General features: G+C 39.1%; 1 protein-coding gene across 1 annotated transcript in view; it reads right to left on the reverse strand.

The window, feature by feature from the left end:
- MTMR8 (myotubularin related protein 8) overlaps positions 1–16,957 on the reverse strand; it is a 47,662-nt gene extending 30,705 nt beyond the window's left edge. Inside the window, exon 1 of the mRNA XM_063432088.1 lies at positions 16,855–16,957. Within this exon, the coding sequence (XP_063288158.1) occupies positions 16,855–16,878 (24 nt within the window). The 5' untranslated portion in view covers positions 16,879–16,957. The remainder of the gene's footprint in view (positions 1–16,854) is intronic.
- Positions 16,958–21,636: the final 4,679 nt, after the last annotated feature.

Below are 21,636 nucleotides of genomic sequence, written 5' to 3' on the forward strand. Positions count from 1 at the left end.
GATAGGAATTATTAATGCATCTCTAAGCATCACAGTATTATGGAAGTTATAGAGTCTTTTCACTAAACAGTGAGTTGTGCTGGACAGCATAGACAGCCAAGTAGTCTTAAGAGTCTTTATATGTGTCAGTGTGTGTGAATACAAAAGTGTATTTGTGTGTAGATTCAGTGCACTTAAGGGACCACCCAGACATCTTCAGCTTAATGAAGTGGTCTGGGTGCCAGGTCCATCTAGGATTAAAGGGACACTATAGTCACCTGAACAACTTTAGCTTAATGAAGCAGTTTTGGTGTATAGAACATGCCCCTGCAACCTCACTGCTCAATCCTCTGCCATTTAGGAGTTAAATCCCTTTGTTTATGAACCCTAGTCACACCTCCCTGCATGTGACTTGCACAGCCTTCCATAAACACTTCCTGTAAAGAGAGCCCTATTAAGGCTTTCTTTATTGCAAGTTCTGTTTAATTAAGATTTTTTTATCCCCTGCTATGTTAATAGCTTGCTAGACCCTGCAAGAGCTTCCTGTATGTGATTAAAGTTCAATTTAGAGATTGAGATACAATTATTTAAGGTAAATTACATCTGCTTGAAAGGGAAACCAGTTTTTTTTTTTCATGCAGGCTCTGTCAATCATAGCCAGGGGAGGTGTGGCTAGCGCTGCATAAAAAAAAAACTCCTAAATGACAGTGAATTAAGCAGTGAAATTGCAGGGGAATGATATATACACTAAAACTGCTTTATTTAGCTAAAATAAATTAGGTGACTATAGTGTTCCTTTAACCCTGCCTGCTGTAAACATAGCAGTTTCAGAGAAACTGCTATGTTTACCTATGGGTTAATCCAGCCTCTAGTGGCTGTCTCTTTGACAGACGCTAGAGGCGCTACCGCGCTTCTCACTGTGATTTTCACAGTGAGAAAACGCCAGCGTCCATAGGAAAGCATTGAGAAATGCTTTCCTATGGACTGACAATGTGCGCGCGTCTCTTGCCGCGCATGCAGCCGATGATGTCTGAAGGAGGAGGAGAGTTCCCAGCGCCGAGGGAGCCGGCGCAGGAGAAAGGTAAATGTTTAACCCCTTCCTCCCACTTCAGCCCGGCGGGAGGGGGGCCATGAGGGTGGAGTGGGACCTATTAACACTATAGTGCCAGGAAAACTAGTTTATTTTTCTGGCACTATAGTGGTCCTTTAAAGCACAACCATCTTGTTGCTCCCGGTAAGAATATCAGTCAGCCATTAGTCCCACTCTAAAAAGGTTGAGCACTCTCATTCAATCAGAAAGCATTGGATTGGCTGATATTGTCAAATCTGATGATCCCAGCCAAAGAGGCAGAGCTGGGGAGGAGCCAGCACCGGCAGATCCACGCAGCGCTGAAATAGAGGTGAATTTTATGCTTATTTTAAAAGGGCAAGGGGGGGGTGGGGGAGGCCATCTAGGAGGGTTTTTTAACACTATATGGTCAGGATTACGTATATGTTTTTATTCCAGACCCAATAGTGTTTCTTCAAATTTAAATTAACTGTTTAGCATATTACTTCAGAAACTAGTTCAGACAAGGCAAACCAGGGCAAACTGCTAATTAAAGTGGCTCTGGCACTCCAAACTTACCTATCTCCTATTGTTTTCTCTTCTATTCCAGAATCTTTAATTTTTTTAATTTCTGATCTATTTCTTTTTAAAACATAAGACAAGGTATGGACTAATTTGTAGTATGTATTTTTCCTACGCTTGTGACAAAAGGGAGGACCTAAAAGCGAGCTTCACTTCCTTTGTCAAGCTAACAAAGGGTAAGGCTTGCCTTAAGCTCCATCCTTTGTCAAGACTGTCAAGTGAAGGCAAAATACATAAGACAAAGTAGTCCCTTATCTTGCCTTATGTTTTAAAGAGAAATAGATAAGAAATGCAGAAAAGAAGAACAGATTCTAAAAGAGGAAGAGAAAAGAAAACAATAGGAGAAAGGAAGTTTGAGGTAACAGAACCACTTTAAGAGGAGAAACCGAAACAGTTTATTTACTCATCTTCGATGTATGCTTTCTCTGCAGTCAGACCTGTAAAAAGAAGAGCACTGAAAATGATTGACAGGGGGTAATATGAAGAACAAAGTTGCATGATAAAGAGGTGCGGATTTTCTTAATTTTTCTTTTCCTGAATAATCCTTGTAAAGAACAGTTACCCCCTTTAGGAAGCAATAACTTTGTATGTAAAGAATATATCCGTTAAAGTGGTGAATAAAATGTTTATTGCCTAAAGTGACACTATAGGCCACTTCATCTTATTGAAGTGGTCTGGGTGCAGTGCCCCTGTCCCCTTAACCCCAATTCAGAGAAACTGCAAAGCTTACATTGCACAGTTAATCCACCTCTAGTGGCGGTCTTTCAGACAAGCTTTGCATGAGGAAATCTAGTGTCTTTAAAATCCCCATAAGAAAGCACTGATTTAATGCTTTCCCTATGGATAATGCAAATGCCTAATGCTGGGCTGGAATTAATGTAAGTGTTAACAGTAAGTGGTTTAAGCCCTCTCAACGTGGGGGCAGATACAAGTGGGACACTTTAGTGTTAAGAATACAGTTTTGCATTCCTAAAGCTATAGTGTTCCTTTAATGAAGCAGTGTTGGGGTAGAGTCTCACTGCTCAATTCTCTGCCATGAGGAGTTAAATAACTTAAGTTTATACAGCCCTAATCACAACTCCATGTACTTCTTGCATGCGACTTGTATTGCCTTCCTAAACACTTTCTGAAAAGAGAGATAAAATGCTTGAACTTTCTTTATTGCACATTCTGTTTAATAATTTAGTATCTCCTTTTATGTATATCCACACGATCTTTATCCAGCCAGGGTATCTCTGCAGAAGACTCACCTATCCCGGATTCCAGACGCATCACTAACACCGCCGCACAAGCAGTGCTGTTCCCCCGAAGTGAGGCTCGAGGTGGAACGCACTGTGGAACGCACGCCGTCCTCACCGGCGATTAGGATCTGGGCAAGAGGATTACAAGCAGCATCCGTATCCATCTGAACTGAAATACAAGGTGGTCTTGCATTTTTTACCCATAATTGACTGGCATTAATATTGTGGATATGATACTTACTCCATTTTTTGAACTTTCGATTTTTAACAATTTATAATAAATAATTCTTTGATACCTACAGTTGTTTCCAGCGAGATATATATATATATATTGCCTAATACAAACCAGTTTTTTTGTAGTGAGCTTGCTCACTTTCTCTTTATATACTATTTGTTTGAATAGATGATAGTGGATACTTTGTGAACATTTAAAACCATCTGGTTACTGTATCCTTTAATTGATACTTATTTCTATTTTTACTTCTGCAATTGAGCAGTAAGGTTACAATTTATCCTATTTTCTTTATTTATTTTTTTCTACTTACTTGGGTTCCACACAATTGTGTCCCACTATACAGTTATATTAGACATCTAATGGTTAATCCATATAAAGCATACTTAAGGATGTCATGCAACCTATAATTTTAGACTATTCTTTCCACTCTCCATTTTTATTTAAATTTAATTTTTTATTAAATTTTCATTTAATTTTACCTCATTTATTCTACTAAGTAAGCTCCTGGATAACGGCTACTATCTTGTATAGTATCTACAATCTATCTACTACTTTTTCCCCAGACCTTTAACCTAGCAAAGATTCACTGACGTTTTAATTCTACAACTTCTGGCAGTCTGCTTTTGACTACCTCAGAATCAGAACAGCATGGAAAAAACATCTAAAAACACGAGTTTCAAGCTTGTCTACATTTGCATGCAGGTAAATGGTTGACTGCAGTATCCGGTCATAGGATATACAGGAAAGTGAATATCCTCCTCAGCGCCCCCATCTGAAATCTCAAGACTTTCACATCTGTTTGAAGGTGCACCAACCATGTCTTGCGCTTTTTGCCTGTGCAATGCCTACTAGTAGTTATCGCAACTACTTAGTGTACAATAAGTGCATAAGAGCCATGAGTATCTCAATAGAGAGATTCTATGCATTTGGATCCTTAGAGGAAAGTACAAATTAAGGAGTACTCTAAGTAGGAGAAAATGTTAGGTATTTAGACATTACAGGGAAGTGTAATTTATTTTTTACATTTCTCTAGTTTGAAGTGTCCCTTTAACAGATTTATAAGAGGTCCTATAATATATAAGCAAACTGGTTTATCATCTTAATCCATTAATAAAAATAAATAGATCAATCATATTTGGGGTTTACTTAACACTATACTGAGTTGATTTGAAATCCAAACGGCAAAATACATTCTAAAATGGCCAAGCTGGAAATATAAGTGAATTACGTTTTTACTGACCAATATTGGCTCTAAATTAGCAATTTGGTTTTCAATTCGCTGTTCACAGTGAATAACATTTATGTTTCCGCTTTCAGATTCTGTAGACAGATAAAACATTAATCAGCAATTATTTACAGCTGTTAATGTTCACCAACCACTAGCTTGCAATGAATGCCGACAAAATGAAAAATGGGTAATATAAAAGCCAAAACACACAACAACCACCAAAAAGAGAGCAGTCTGCTAATACACCAAATGTCCCAATGTGTTTACAAGTCCAGATAAACATTGTCTCCTAGTACTAGAAATTAACCCCTTAGAGACAGAGCTTCAGAAGCTTGTCTTACGCTTAAGGACATATTTTTGCTTTTTTTTTTTGCTGTTTGTATTCAAACGGAATTTGCATCTCTGTCATTTATTGCACCAAAACATATTATACATTGTTTTTTTAGAGGACAAACAGGGATTTAATTTGATGTCACATATACATAGATACATTCTCATTAATTATTAAAAAAAAAATGCCAAAACATTGAAAAACAAAAACAATAAAAAAACATTTTTCACAGTTTTGGCAATAATAGCGTGTGCATAATTTGTCCAACTTAGAAAAAGTAATTCAAAATAAATTCATTTATGTGTCTTGATTTATAGAGTACATAATATGTATAGGATTTCAGCTTATTTTGAAAGCTACATGTCACAAAATACAAGGACTAAAATAAAATTTCAATTTGGAACAATTTTAGAATTTGGTATGTTTGTCTTGTAGGTTTAGTAGCCATCACAGAAAACAAAAAGTATATATTTATATAAAAGTAGACATCACAGGCTAGTTAGTTTGACAATTTTTTACGTAGCCATTTAATCGCCAATCTCTGTTAAATATTGGAGTAAAATTGTGTTTTTTCTCTATTTTGGCATATACACATTTTTTGTAATGTGTATTTCATAAAGCCGGTGTGTGCTATTCCTGCACAGAACCCCATATCTGCTGAGTATAATGATATTGTATGCCTTTGGCACTTTTCTGTAAAGCTACAGTGCCATATAAGAGACAAGGCTATTTCAGTTTCTATAGTTAGAATTTTCGTAGATGGATTTGACGGATTTTGTCTCATGGTATTATAGCAGTGTGACTGTTCAAATAACCCCACAAAGGGCTTTCATTTGATAAAGCAGACACCCCAGGGTATCTTATATGGTGTATATTGTGCCTTAACTTGTCACCATTTTTTCACCAATTCATGTCAATGTTTGTGGTGTTGGGGGGGGGGGGGGAGAATGGCATTTTTACATATATGTTGCATTTTGGCAGAGTATTTCTTACACTTAATATGTACCACTGTCATAAAAATCCCAAAATTATACTCTGTTACACCTTCTGAGTAAAACAATATGTACAATGTATGACCTAGACACTATTTTGTGAAGTTACAGTGTTGTAAAAGAGACGTGACAAGTTCAGGTGTGAATTTTCATGGAGGGTTTTGATGCGTCCGTGTCCCACTTTGGAGCACTTGAGCAGGCTACATATTACAACTACACCATAAAGGCATAGCATTTCTTAAAGAAGACATCCCATGGTATTTGAACAGGCATATTTTGAACCTTAGCATTGGATAATGTTTCCGCTAGCTTGTACCAAGTGTAGTGGTAATAAGCATTTTTTTCTGCCTTTTTGACACACAAAGTGAGTTTGCACAGTATATTTTGCAAATCGTATGTGTGCTACAACTGTATAATACTTCATATGTTGGCTGAGTACAGCAATACCCCCGTATGTACCTTAGCCAGGTATATGTGGATGTTGAAGAGGCACATTTGAGACTCAGCCAGTTTATTTTCTAACTTTTAAGTTTTACGCTGTCCATGTTCCATTTGGGAGTAGTTTAGATGGTTGGTTATTCAAACTTCCCCACAAACACATACTATTTATTAAATAAAACACCCTGGGGTAACGCAAAAGGCATATTTTGAACCTTAGTGTGGGCTCATTTTTTCTCTAGTTTGTTCCAGGTGTAGTGGTAATGAGCGTTTTTAGATGTTTTTTTCTTTTTTTTTTTTTTTACTTTTTAAACTTTTTTTTCCCTTAATTTTTTTAAACTTTCCTAAAGCTTTTTTTTAATTACAGATTTAACATTTTTTTTTTTTAACCGTTAACCAGTGACTAGCAGTAAGCAGCACTAACAGTAAATTCCCCACTTTTCCATAACTCCCACCCACCCCAGCTAGTAAAATATATAATTATAAAATATTTAAATTAATTAATTAATAAAATAAATGTAACCCCTGAGGGGTAAAATATAAATAAATAAATAAATAAAAATTCACCCTTGTTAAAAAAAACTAAATAAGATCACAGTAAAATGTAATCCCTGCCAATTGATCACTGAAGTCAGTTTTATTTAAAATTGGTAAAGGGGGGTGGGATTTTAATTAAACTTTATTTATTTTTTACACAGGGAAAATCACAGCTTTAAGTCCCTGCAGCACACATGCTCGTTCTGGCAGCCTGTCAGAGCTAGCACTGCTGCAGGTGCAGCGTGGTGATCTGGGGTTAACTTTAGCGCATGACGGAACTGGTCTGTCACTCAGCGTTAATGGTTTCCCCGCCAGGAAGGGGTTAAGGATGAAGGCAATTGTACAAGTTCTGAACAAAAAATCAAAACATAGTCTGGAATTTGACTACGTCTGTTCAACCATAATTTACCTCTTTCATATTAAGTGCACCCACACTACCTATATATTTTTTTTGTTCAGGAGAAACAGAGCTTTCATTTCATATCAAATATTTATATATTAAACATAATTAATATGAAGGAAAAAAAATAAATTTAGTTTTTTTTCCCCTTGTTTAGCATTGCATTTTAACTGAATGTCATTGTACTGTTAGCGTTTACTGCAATAAAATATACATATTTCTGTTCAGCAAGATCTCACAAGTACAACAGTACCCCCCATGAACATGTTTTATGGTGTTTCAGAAAGTTTCAATGCCAGAATATGACATGCACATCTACACATTGAAATTTGCCAGATTGATTATGTTGCCTTTGAGACCATATGGGAGCCCAAAAATGAGAATTACCCCCACCATGGCACAGCATTGGCAAAGGTAGACTGTCCAGGGTTTGAAAAAGCGATATAACCAATCTTTTTAGTAGCCACTTAGTCACAAACAGTGGCTACAATTAGCGTTCAGATTTGTTTTTTGTCATTTTCACACACAAACTGCACTTAGGCTGCAGGGGTACTGCCTATGTTAGGAAGTCACCCTAAATCGGATCGCCACGGAGGGCAAGTATGGCGGGTGGTGAGCGCAGGGCGTACCATGCTACCCTGCAGCGTTAATGCCCACAGGTCCTGAGGAAAGTTCACAACGGTGGACTGAAACGTCGACCCTGCTTTTTTGACACACTGGAATAAAAGTTTTTTTACTTTTTACCTATTAAAGTCCTTGAGTGCTAGCTTTTTCCATATGATATATATATATATATATATATATATGTCAGTAAGCGTCTGTGTCAGTGTGTGCGCACACATCTGTGTCAGGATATGCGTCTAAGTATCATTGTGTGTGTTTTTATGTCAGTGTGTGCGTCAGGGTGCATGTGTGTATATGTTGGTGTATGCGTGTGTTAAGGTGTGTGTGTATGTATATATATATATATGCAAGTATGTATGTATGTGGTAGTGTATGTGCATACATCCAAGCAGTCATATACCAGCACAACATACAAACACACTCCTGCAATCGAACACAAATATTACATACAAACACACCCCTGCATTCAAACTCCAAAAGGATATACAGACAAACCTCTTCACTCAAACACAAATACTTCACAGAAATGTACACCTGTATTTAAAGGGAACATAACATTTGAACACACCCCTGCAATCAAACGCAAACATTACATACAAACACACCCCTATACTAAAATGCTAAAACTATATACAAGCACCCCGTTCAAACACCAACACTGTAAATTACACTATAACGCCAGTAAATGCCGCAGTGCTGTATAGATCTACAACCTAGAAATTTTGACTTGGGGTGCCTTGGAAAAATACTGAAATATTAAGGGCACCCTCAACCTAAAAAGTGTGGGAACCACTGGTATAGAGTAAACTCTGATACTTTGTGAGGAAGTGTGAGCAAATCTAGTACAGATGAGTGTATTAGAGATAGGTTCTTAGAAAGAGAAAGGGTATCGCTCATGTAATCACATAAACAATGAAATTAAGACATATTGGTTGCACATAGTGACACAAGCTAACTATTGTATACGCAACGTTTCCTTTTGAATTATAATTCGCTTCTGATGCAACTTCCAACTAAAAATACACATATCTTTTTCCCCACTAGCATAGAAAAAATGTCAACTATTCCTTTCTAATAATAATAAATATATTTATGTATACAGAAATATATAAAAGTCTCAATAGCCCTGCAATGGCAATCCAATCAAATTTATAAATATATAACTCGTTGCATAGCCACACTTCCAATATAGTTCTAATATAAGCCAGCACTCCAAGGATTTTCTTCAGAATCTTCTTTATATGATATTCAAAAAAATATTTACATGAAAAAAAAGTCAACATTTCAGTTCTCTAAGAGAACTTTCCTCAGGACATGTATGAGGAAAGCTCTCTTAAAGAAATTAAACATCTACTTTTTTCATGTAAATATTTTTTTGAGTATAAAATAAAGATTATGAAGAAAATCCTTTGAGTGCTGGCTTATATTGGAATATATATATATATATATATATATATATATATATATATATATATATATATATATATATATATATAAATATAAAACGGTCTATAAAATTCTGATACATTTACTACACAGTTCTATGCATGTTTGAAGGGAAATCTTTTGATGGTTTTTAATGGGTCCTATATGCCAGGAGCAGGCACAACACATTTATCTGGTGCCTAGACAACTGCTCACAATAAGTTGTTTAGTGTAGCAGCACTGTCCGTCTCAATACAAAGGTGATTCTCCCAGTCGCTGTGCAGTGTGTAAGAATTCAATAGAATGGACGTTAGAGGAAACATGAAGAATAGGTACTTAAAGTGTTACTATAACCCTATAAAGGGGAGAGCTTTCAGCATGATATGCCTACCTTCAATCCAGTGCCTGGTGATACTTTTCTGTAGACACCCAACCACCACCTTTGACGTCACTGGGGCCATGTGCGTTCTCATAGAGAAGGCTGTGATTCGATCAACTACCGGCTTGGAGTTAATGCACATATTCCCGTCCGGCAAGGGAGCGAGGTGTTGCAGGCACTGTCTGCATGGGGAAGATTTTAACGACTATTGTCAGCATGCAGTTATGCACAGAATTGACATTAGGCAGCCTAGAACAGAGTTCTGGGCTACCCAAGTCACGTGTGCTGGGGGTACAACTTGATCCTGGCACATAATTGCCAATAACTAAGTATGTGCTGTGTTTCAAGCAGAAACACTGCATATACTGATTACTACTACTACCATGACCACTTGAAATCACTGAAGTGGTCATGGTGGTTGAAGTAACCCTTTAAAACAGCTATTAAAGGGGCAGCGAAGTCCAAGGAAGAACATCAGCTCACTGAAGTGATTTGGGGGTCAACTTCATGTCCCTTCTTGCTGAATAAATAAAAGTGTCAATTTCAAGAATAATCAACAATTTTATAAACCACTCTAACATCTTCAGATGCCAGATGTGTTTCCTGCATCACATGCTTTAAACAATTAGAGGAAGTGATTACTTCTCATAGTGTTTCATTGGATAAGCAGATTGCAGTAATTGTCACAGATGCACTGTGTAACTTCAACAGCTGCAAGGAGACTCACGGCAAAAAATAAAATAAATTATATCTATATATATATATATATTAATATTACTTACTTTAAATACCAAAAAGGTACCAAAAAGGTTATAGTGGGGAAGGGAGGGGGGAAGGTGATTAGTTTAACAAAGAATCACATTTTTGCCTCATTCCATTTTAAACATGGATTCATTTGAGTCTGTGTTTGCTGTATACAACAGCTTTGAAACACAATTTAGGAAAAGATACAAAGCCAGTGAACCACTCAATGACAGCTGTTTACTTTAAATATATACACACACAATATATAATATATATATATATATATATATATATACACATACATACATACATATACACACACACACACACACACACACACACACACCTTTAACCCCTTAAGGACCAAACTTCTGGAATAAAAGGGAATCATGACATGTCATACATGTCATGTGTCCTTAAGGGGTTAATAATTTCAAGCAGTATTTTAAATACAAAGTAGAAGCAGACAATTAAAATATTAAATACAACATGAAATTGGAATGTTCCTCTAAACTAAAGTAAACCATGCACATATTTTGAAAAGAAAAGAAAAAACTACTAAAAAAATAAACTCCATAAAGTAAAAACAATATGATTCAAAACAGGTTACTTCATTTAGTAGAAGCACGCTTTATCCAAATAAACCGTGCTACTCTGCATGTGAACAATGAATAAAATGAATAATTGACAGTACCTGGAATCAAAAAACAAAAATATCTGCTAAATGGAGTAATTATAAGTCACAGATCATCACAGCACAGGATCTGAGAACCAGTTCACCAAACTTTACAGAACTAATTATAATGAAAGAAGAAGTAAGATAGGACAGGTAGTAATTATTTATTGCTTATTCGTTTTCTGTTCCTCAATTTCTAATCTGTAATAAAACTCACACAGATAATATAGGTACACTGTGTACTTTGCGATTGACACACAATGATGCATGAGATACAAGCTTTTAGTTTAAATGTTACATAATCCATATACCACAAAACCTGTAACTATAAATGCAACAGAGCTTTTAACAAATTACACCTAAAGGAAAAAACCCTGTATATTAAACATTATACAAATGGTAAATGTTAAAACAGGTAAACAAACGCATTTCACAATCAGTATATTAAATCGCTCACAGTGGCAACTGCAATTGTCAAACCAGGTAAAATGGCTGAAATAAATTATTTATATATCTTAGAAACAGATAAAAAGGACAGCGATAAAAGTAAGAAATCAGAAAAATGAAAAGAAGGGGGCAGAGAATGATAGAATGAGTGTTTTATACTTACATTCGAACACAGCTAGGCTAGGTATAATTAGCAGTAAGTTACAGAATTCTTTATTTAATGAGATAATTCAGTGTGATGACAGTGACAGACTGCCTGCACTATATACCATGTAACACTAACATAGCACAGTGCGCTGCACTATACACCACGTAACACTATCATAGCACACAGTGCACTGCACTATACACCACGTAACACTATCATAGCGCACAGTGCGCTGCACTATACACCACGTAACACTATCATAACGCACAGTGCGCTGCACTATACACCACGTAACACTATCATAGCGCACAGCGCACACTATACACCACGTAACACTAACATAGCGCACAGTGCACACTATACACCATGTAACACTAACATAGCGCACAGTGCACACTATACACCATGTAACACTAACATAGTGCACACTATACACCGTGTAACACTAACATAGCACACAGTGCACACTATACACCCTGTAACACTAACATAGCACACAGTGCACACTATACACCGTGTAACACTAACATAGCACACACTATAAACCGTGTAACACTAACATAGCACACACTATACACTGTGTAACACTAACATAGCACACAGTGCACACTATACACCATGTAACACTAACATAGTGCACACTATACACCATGTAACACTAACATAGTGCACACTATACACCATGTAACACTAACGCAGTGCACACTATACACCATGTAACACTAACATAGCGCACACTATACACCATGTAACACTAACATAGCACACACTATACACCATGTAACACTAACATAGCGCACACTATACACCCTGTAACACTAACATAGCACACAGTGCACACTATACACCATGTAACACTAACATAGCGCACACTATACACCATGTAACACTAACATAGCGCACACTATACACCATGTAACACTAACATAGCGCACACTATACACCATGTAACACTAACATAGCGCACACTATACGCCATGTAACACTAACATAGCGCACACTATACACCGTGTAACACTAACATAGCGCACAGTGCACACTATACACCATGTAACACTAACATAGCGCACAGTGCACACTACACACCATGTAACACTATCATAGCGCACAGTTCACACTACACACCATGTAACACTAACATAGCGCACAGTGCACACTATACACCATGTAACACTAACATAGCGCACAGTGCACACTACACACCATGTAACACTAACATAGCGCACACTACACACCATGTAACACTAACATAGCGCACAGTGCACACTACACACCATGTAACACTAACATAGCGCACAGTTCACACTACACACCATGTAACACTAATATAGCGCACAGGGCACACTACACACCATGTAACACTAACATAGCGCACAGTGCACACTACACACCATGTAACACTAACATAGCGCACAGTGCACACTACACACCATGTAACACTAACATAGCGCACAGTGCACACCATGTAGCACTAACATAGCGCACAGTGCACACTATACACCATGTAACACTAACATAGCGCACAGGGCACACTACACACCATGTAACACTAACATAGCGCACAGTGCACACTATACACCATGTAACACTAACATAGCGCCCAGGGCACACTATACACCATGTAACACTAACATAGCGCACAGTGCACACTACACACCATGTAACACTAACATAGCGCACACTACACACCATGTAACACTAACATAGCGCACAGTGCACACTATACACCATGTAACACTAACATAGCACACTATACACCATGTAACACTAACATAGCACACAGTGCACACTATACACCGTGTAACACTAACATAGCACACAGTGCACACTATACACCGTGTAACACCAACATAGCACACAGTGCACACTATACACCATGTAACACTAACATAGCACACAGTGCACACTATACACCATGTAACACTAACATAGCACACAGTGCACACTATACACCATGTAACACCAACATAGCACACAGTGCACACTATACACCATGTAACACTAACATAGTGCACACTATGCACCATGTAACACCAACATAGTGCACACTATACACCATGTAACACCAACATAGTGCACACTATACACCATGTAACACCAACATAGCGCACAGTGCACACTATACACCATGTAACACTAACATAGCACACTATACACCATGTAACACTAACATAGCACACTATACACCATGTAACACTAACATAGCACACTATACACCATGTAACACTAACATAGCACACTATACACCATGTAACACTAACATAGCACACTATACACCATGTAACACTAACATAGCACACTATACACCATGTAACACTAACATAGCACACACTATACACCATGTAACACTAACATAGCACACACTATACACAGTGTAACACTAACATAGCACACACTATACACCGTGTAACACTAACATAGCACACAGTGCACACTATACACGGTGTAACACTAACATAGCACACAGTGCACACTATACACCGTGTAACACTAACATAGCGCACAGTGCACACTATACACCATGTAACACTAACATAGCGCACAGTGCACACTATTATTATTATTATTATTATCATTTATATAGCGCCAACAGATTCCGTAGCGCTTTACAATATTTTGAGAGGGGGGGGATGTAACAATAAATAAGACAATTACAAGAAAACTTACAGGAATAATAGGTTGAAGAGGACCCTGCTCAAATGAGCTTACAGTCTATAGGAGGTGGGGTATTAGAAAAATTAGGATAGGAAATATCAAGTAGGAGTGAAGCAGAGCTGGAGGAGAGAGCAAAGCACTATCCCATAGGAGAGCAAGAGACAGGTATGTAAGGGAGAGATTACTCTGGGAGGCCATACGCTTTCCTGAAGAGATGGGATTTAAGGCCCTTCTTAAATGATTGAAGACTAGGGGAGAGTCTGATGGCAGTAGGCAAGTTATTCCATAGGAGAGGAGCCGCCCGTGAGAAGTCCTGCAAGCGTGAGTTGGCCGTACGGGTGCGAACAGCGGTCAGGAGGTGGTCGCGGGCAGAGCGGAGGGTACGAGGAGGGGCATACCTCTGGATCAGTGAAGAGATATAAGAGGGGTTGGAATTGTTCAGTGCTTTAAATGTATGGGTTAGCACTTTGAATTGACTCCTATAGGATACAGGGAGCCAATGTAAGGACTGGCAGAGGGGCGAGGTGTGAGAGGACCGACTGGATAGGAAAATCAGTCTAGCTGCAGCATTCATTACAGACTGTAGCGGGGCAGTACGGCTTTTGGGGAGACCAATCAGGAGAGGGTTACAGTAATCCATGCGGGAAATTACTAGAGCATGGACAAGCTCCTTGGTAGCATCTTGCGTAAGAAAGGGGCGGATGCGGGCTATGTTTTTGAGTTGGAACCTACAGGACTTGGCAACAAACTGGATGTGAGACTCAAAGGTGAGACCAGAGTCAAATATGACGCCAAGACAGCGCGCTTGTAGGGACCATACACCATGTAACACTAAACATAGCGCACAGTGCACACTATACACCATGTAACACTAACATAGCGCACAGTGCACACTATACACCATGTAACACTAACATAGCGCACACTATACACCATGTAACACTAACATAGCCCACACTATACACCGTGTAACACTAACATAGCGCACAGTGCACACTATACACCATGTAACACTAACATAGCGCACAGTGCACACTATACACCATGTAACACTAACATAGCGCACAGTGCACACTATACACCAAGTAACACTAACATAGCGCACAGTGCACACTACACACCATGTAACACTAACATAGCGCACAGTGCACACTACACACCATGTAACACTATCATAGCGCACAGTTCACACTACACACCCTGTAACACTAACATAGCACACAGTGCACACTATACACCCTGTAACACTAACATAGCACACAGTGCACACTATACACCGTGTAACACTAACATAGCACACAGTGCACACTATACACCGTGTAACACTAACATAGCACACAGTGCACACTATACACCGTGTAACACTAACATAGCACACAGTGCACACTATACACCGTGTAACACTAACATAGCACACAGTGCACACTATACACCGTGTAACACTAACATAGCACACTATACACCGTGTAACACTAACATAGCACACTATACACCGTGTAACACTAACATAGCACACTATACACCGTGTAACACTAACATAGCACACAGTGCACAGTGCACACTATACACCGTGTAACACTAACATAGCACACTATACACCGTGTAACACTAACATAGCACACAGTGCACAGTGCACACTATATACCACCATGTAACACTAACATAGCACACAGTGCACACTATACACCATGTAACACTAACATAGCACACAGTGCACACTATACACCATGTAACACTAACATAGCACACAGTGCACACTATACACCATGTAACACTAACATAGCACACAGTGCACACTATACACCATGTAACACTAACATAGCACACAGTGCACACTATACACCATGTAACACTAACATAGCACACAGTGCACACTATACACCATGTAACACTAACATAGCACACAGTGCACACTATACACCATGTAACACTAACATAGCACACAGTGCACACTATACACCATGTAACACTAACATAGCACACAGTGCACACTATACACCATGTAACACTAACATAGCACACAGTGCACACTATACACCATGTAACACTAACATAGCACACAGTGCACACTATACACCATGTAACACTAATATAGCACACAGTGCACACTATACACCATGTAACACTAACATAGCACACAGTGCACACTATACACCATGTAACACTAACATAGCACACAGTGCACACTATACACCATGTAACACTAACATAGCACACAGTGCACACTATACACCATGTAACACTAACATAGCACACAGTGCACACTATACACCATGTAACACAAACATAGCACACAGTGCACACTATACACCATGTAACACTAACAGTGCACACTATACACCATGTAACACTAACAGTGCACACTATACACCGTGTAACACTAACATAGCACACAGTGCACACTATACACCATGTAACACTAACATAGCACACAGTGCACACTATACACCATGTAACACTAACATAGCACACAGTGCACACTATACACCATGTAACACTAACATAGCACACAGTGCACACTATACACCATGTAACACTAACAGTGCACACAGTGCACACTATACACCATGTAACACTAACAGTGCACACTATACACCGTGTAACACTAACATAGCACACAGTGCACACTATACACCCTGTAACACTAACATAGCACACAGTGCACACTATACACCCTGTAACACTAACATAGCACACAGTGCACATTGCCCTTTACCAGTTCCCCACACACAGAGCACAGCTTACCTTAGGTGTGGAGATGTGCTCCATGGCTGCCTGTCGGTTTAATTCTCACCGCCGCCACCGTCTGCTCTCCTCCCCTGCTCGCCTCTCCCCGCCCGCCATCTTCCTGCCGGCCCTCCAGGAGGTCAGCTGACCTGCGGCGTCACAGAGACAGGACCGCGAGAGTTTCCTTGAGTGCACGGGAAGTCAGGAGAACAGTGGCGTCGTAACCATGGAAACCAGTGCATGCTAGGCGTGCAGACCGTCTATGAAGTAGAACAGTGGCTCCTAAATGTTTGTTTTATTTGGGGATTTTTATTTTTTTATTTTTGTTTAGCAAGTCACAATATTTCCAATAAATACCTTCTTTATTTTAAAGGAACCCTCAAAGCACCATGAGGGTTCAAAGCACCATAACCACTACAGTGGCCTTATGGTGCCAAGAATGGCCTGACACCTTGTAAGAGATAGGTATATAGTGCTAGCCAAATTGTATTAGTTTTTTTTGTTTGTTTTTTAAGTATTATTCATTGGCATTTTTAATGCAGAAATGTATTAAAAACCTTATTTTGAAGGAACACTCCAAGCACCATAACTACTAGAAATTCTAGAATGCACTATAGTGGTAATGGTGTTGAGTGCCCTGGCACCTTATTACAGACAGGTATCAAGTTCAAGCCAAATTGTCTTAGTGTTTATTAATGCAGACGTATTAAAAACTTAATTTTAAAGGAACACTCCAAGCACTATAACCAGGGCCGGACTGGGGATACAAAACAGCTCTGGAAAAAAAATCTATGCCAGCACCATAAGTCATTGTGCGATGTATTGTGTGTATTATCCCCTTAACGACGAGTGACGGACGAGGTCCGTCACTCAGGGGAATGCGTTAATGACGAGTGACGTACCTCGTCCGTCACCCGTTAAAATTAACCCCAGATCGCCGCAATCGCGGTGATCGTGGGGTTAATGGTGCTCCGGTCTGCCTCTGCATTAGAGGCAGACCGGGAGCACCGGATCCGGCTGCCCCAGTACATGTGCCCGCTCTGACAGCATGTTGTACTCAGCAGAAGTAACTGAACACATAATAAATAGCACACACCAACTTTACAAAATACACATGAGAAGTTCTTTGTTATATGTTTGTGTGCGAAAACCCCCAAAAAACACAATTTTACTCCAATATTTAGCAGAGGTTGGCGGTAAAATGGCTACGTAGAAAGTGTCAAAACAACCTTAGGTAAATAGCCTGTGGTGTCTACTTTATATAAATATATACTTTTGTGTGGCAATTTTGTTTTCTTTTATGGCTATTAAGCTTACAAGACAAACATACCAAATTCTAAAATCGCTCCACATTAAAAGTTTATTTTACTCCTTGTGCTTTGTGACCTGTAACTACCAAAAAAAACTGAAAATCCCAGACACATTATATATTCTGTAAATCAGAACAACTACATGAATTAATTTTTAATTACCGGTACTTTCCTTAACCTGCACTAATTGTGCACACATTATTATTGAAAAAACTGTAAAAAAACCACAAACTTTTTCATTTTTTTTGCATTTTTCTGTATTTTTTTTATAATAAATAAGCATGTATATATATATATGTTACATAAAATGAAAGCCCTTTCTGTCCTTTAAAAAACGGTATATAATATGCGTCGGTGCAATAAATTAGTCAAATGCAAATTGCAGTTGAACGCAAACAGCAAAAAATGCAAAAAATGCCGTTGTCATAAAGTGAAAGACAAGCTTCCGAAGCTCTGTCCTTAAGGGGTTATATATTATATATATATATATATATATATATATACATAATATGTAAACACATGAGATATATATATATATATATTTAATGTGTTTTGGTCCTTTCAGAGTAAAACATTTAACTATACAGTAAGCAAGTGGTAGTCAACCTTTTTCTACCTACCGCCCACCTAATGCATCTTTTTGGTTGAAAAAATTTCCTTACCACCCACCAGTTTTCGCGCAAGTGCAGAATATTTTTTAGAATGGAGGGTGTTTTAAAAAAAAATAAATGTACATACATTTATCTTTTTATTTCTACTTAATGCATGTTTATAATGTTTTTTACTTTATAAAGTTTAATGAGAAAATAATAAAGTAAATTGAAATTACCTTTACTAGTAATTTATGAGATCCTTGAGGTTGAAGCTGCAAGACTAAATATTTGATATCTGGTTCGATTTTCGTAAGGAACAAACAAAGGTCTCCTCTTTCGGTGATATTCAGACGACTTCTCTGTTTGCGCATAATATGATTTCTCATCTGAGCGTCAGCTCCCCTCCTCTCCCTCCTCAATTCCCCTCCCCACCTTTTTTTTCCCCCTTTTTTTTTAATTTTGTAACCTTCCTTATAGCAATGCCAGTAGGAAGGCTGAGCTAGGTATCCCACTTACTATTACTTACTATAGCCCACTATAACAGACAGGCATACACACACACAAAAGACACACATACAGACACACACACACACACACAAGATACATACAGACAGGCACATATACATACACAAACACACATAAGACATACATACAAAGACACATACACACATACAGACAGACACAAGACACACATACATACATACAAAGACAAGATACACATACATACACACATATATACAGACAGACACACACACACAAGACACATACAAAGACACACACATACATACAAAGACACATACACACATACATACAGACACAAGACACACATACATACGACACACATACATACAAAGACACATACACACACAACACATACATACAAAGACAAGACACACATATATATACAGACAGACAGACACAAGACACATACAAAGACACATACATAAGACACACATACAGACACATACATACAGACACACACAAGACATACATACAAAGACACATGCAAAAACAAACACACACATTATATTTAAGTCACCCTCCTGTTTCCTACCTTTAAGGTGCAGGAGGGTGACTTTCCCTGGGGTCCATTGGTGGCTCAGGTGGATGGGAGTCAGAGTTCCCACTCTGACTCCTTCCTCCCGCGCATCTCTCAGTGTTAGCTGGGAGGAGTGACGTGCAGTCACTTCGTCCCAGCTCTGTGATGTAATCATAGGGGGCCCGGTGGCGCTGTTAAAGCGCCCAGTGCTGACTGGGCCCCCTTACAATCCACATCCATCGGGTGGCCCTGTCAGCATGGGCCACCCGATGGACCCCTCCATATGCGGCCCCAGCGGTTTGCCGCGCGGGCCGGGGCCGCAAGTGGTGATGGCGGTACCCGGTCGCAGGGGTACCGCCGGCTCGCACCCGCCCACCCGCAAAATTAGGAAATCCCTACCGCCCACCTGGAATCCTGAAACGCCCACTAGTGGGCGGTAGAGACCAGGTTGACGACCCATGCAGTAAGCATACCCACATGCAGACACAGACAATCTCACTGTCACAAGCTCTTTGATGCACAGGCTCACAGACAGACAATCTCATTGATATACATATGCTCATAGACATAAAAACACAAGCTCACTGATGCAAATAGGCTCACTGACAATCTCACTAACACACACTGACAGCCTTATTGGTACACCCACAAATTTAGTACAGAAAACTCTGATACGCACAAGCTTACTACAGACAAGCTCACTGTCACACGCACACATGCTCACTACAGACAAGCACACTGACACACACATGCTCACTACAGAAAAGCTCCCTGATACACACATGTTCCTACTACAGACAAGCTCACTGACACACAAATGCGCCCTACTGAAAAGCTCACTGACACACACATGCTCCCTACAGAAAAGCTCACTGACACACACATGCTCACTACAGACAAGCTCACTGGCACACACATGCTCCCTACAGACAAGCTCACTGACACACACGCTGACTACAGACAAGCTCACTGTCACACACATGCTCACCACAGACAAGCTCACTGACACACACGCTTTCAACAGACAAGCCCACTGACACACACACATACAAGCTCATTCACTAGCAGCCACACGCACACACACTGGCACAAGCTCACTCAGGAGCAGACACACACACACACACACAAGCTCACTCACTAGCAGCCACACACACATACACACACACAAGCTCACTCAGGAGCAGACACACACATACTCACAAACTCACTCACTAGCAGCCACACACACACACACACACACACACAAGCTCACTCAGGAGCAAGCACACACATACACACAAATACAAATTGAGTAAGGAGCACAACCATAAATGTTTATATACAATAAAGTCTTTATTCAGTGGGTACACAATACCGGAATATCTCATTACATGAGAAATCAAGATATAAAGTCATATCATATTATAAAGTAACAGCCAGTACAATTCTGGATGTGTATATAAACGCCAAATGCGTAATGTAGAAATAGCAAAGTATCAGTACAATAGGTAGTTAAATGGGATACCAATACAATCCAATCCCACAAATATAAGTATATCTAGAAAAAATACAACAAGCATACCAGACCAAGTGAGAAGCAGGGACAGAGTCAATCACCAAAGCACCCCCAACGTTTCGGCAACAATGCCTTTATCAAGGGAGCCTGTTGAGAGAAACTAAAACCTGTTCTTAAATACCCAAAAGTAAATAAAAATATTAAGAACACCTGAAGTAAATGGGTGGCCACCCATGATGATTGGGATCCTCCCAACCATAAACACCTGTTTATGGCTACCAAGGAAACCAAACATGTAAATAAACACATACCTATAACATACAGGTTAATTCAGTAGATATAATGTACAGGATCTGATTTCAA

Source organism: Pelobates fuscus, chromosome 9, assembly GCF_036172605.1.
Source record: "Pelobates fuscus isolate aPelFus1 chromosome 9, aPelFus1.pri, whole genome shotgun sequence".
NCBI classification, from domain to species: domain Eukaryota; kingdom Metazoa; phylum Chordata; class Amphibia; order Anura; family Pelobatidae; genus Pelobates; species Pelobates fuscus.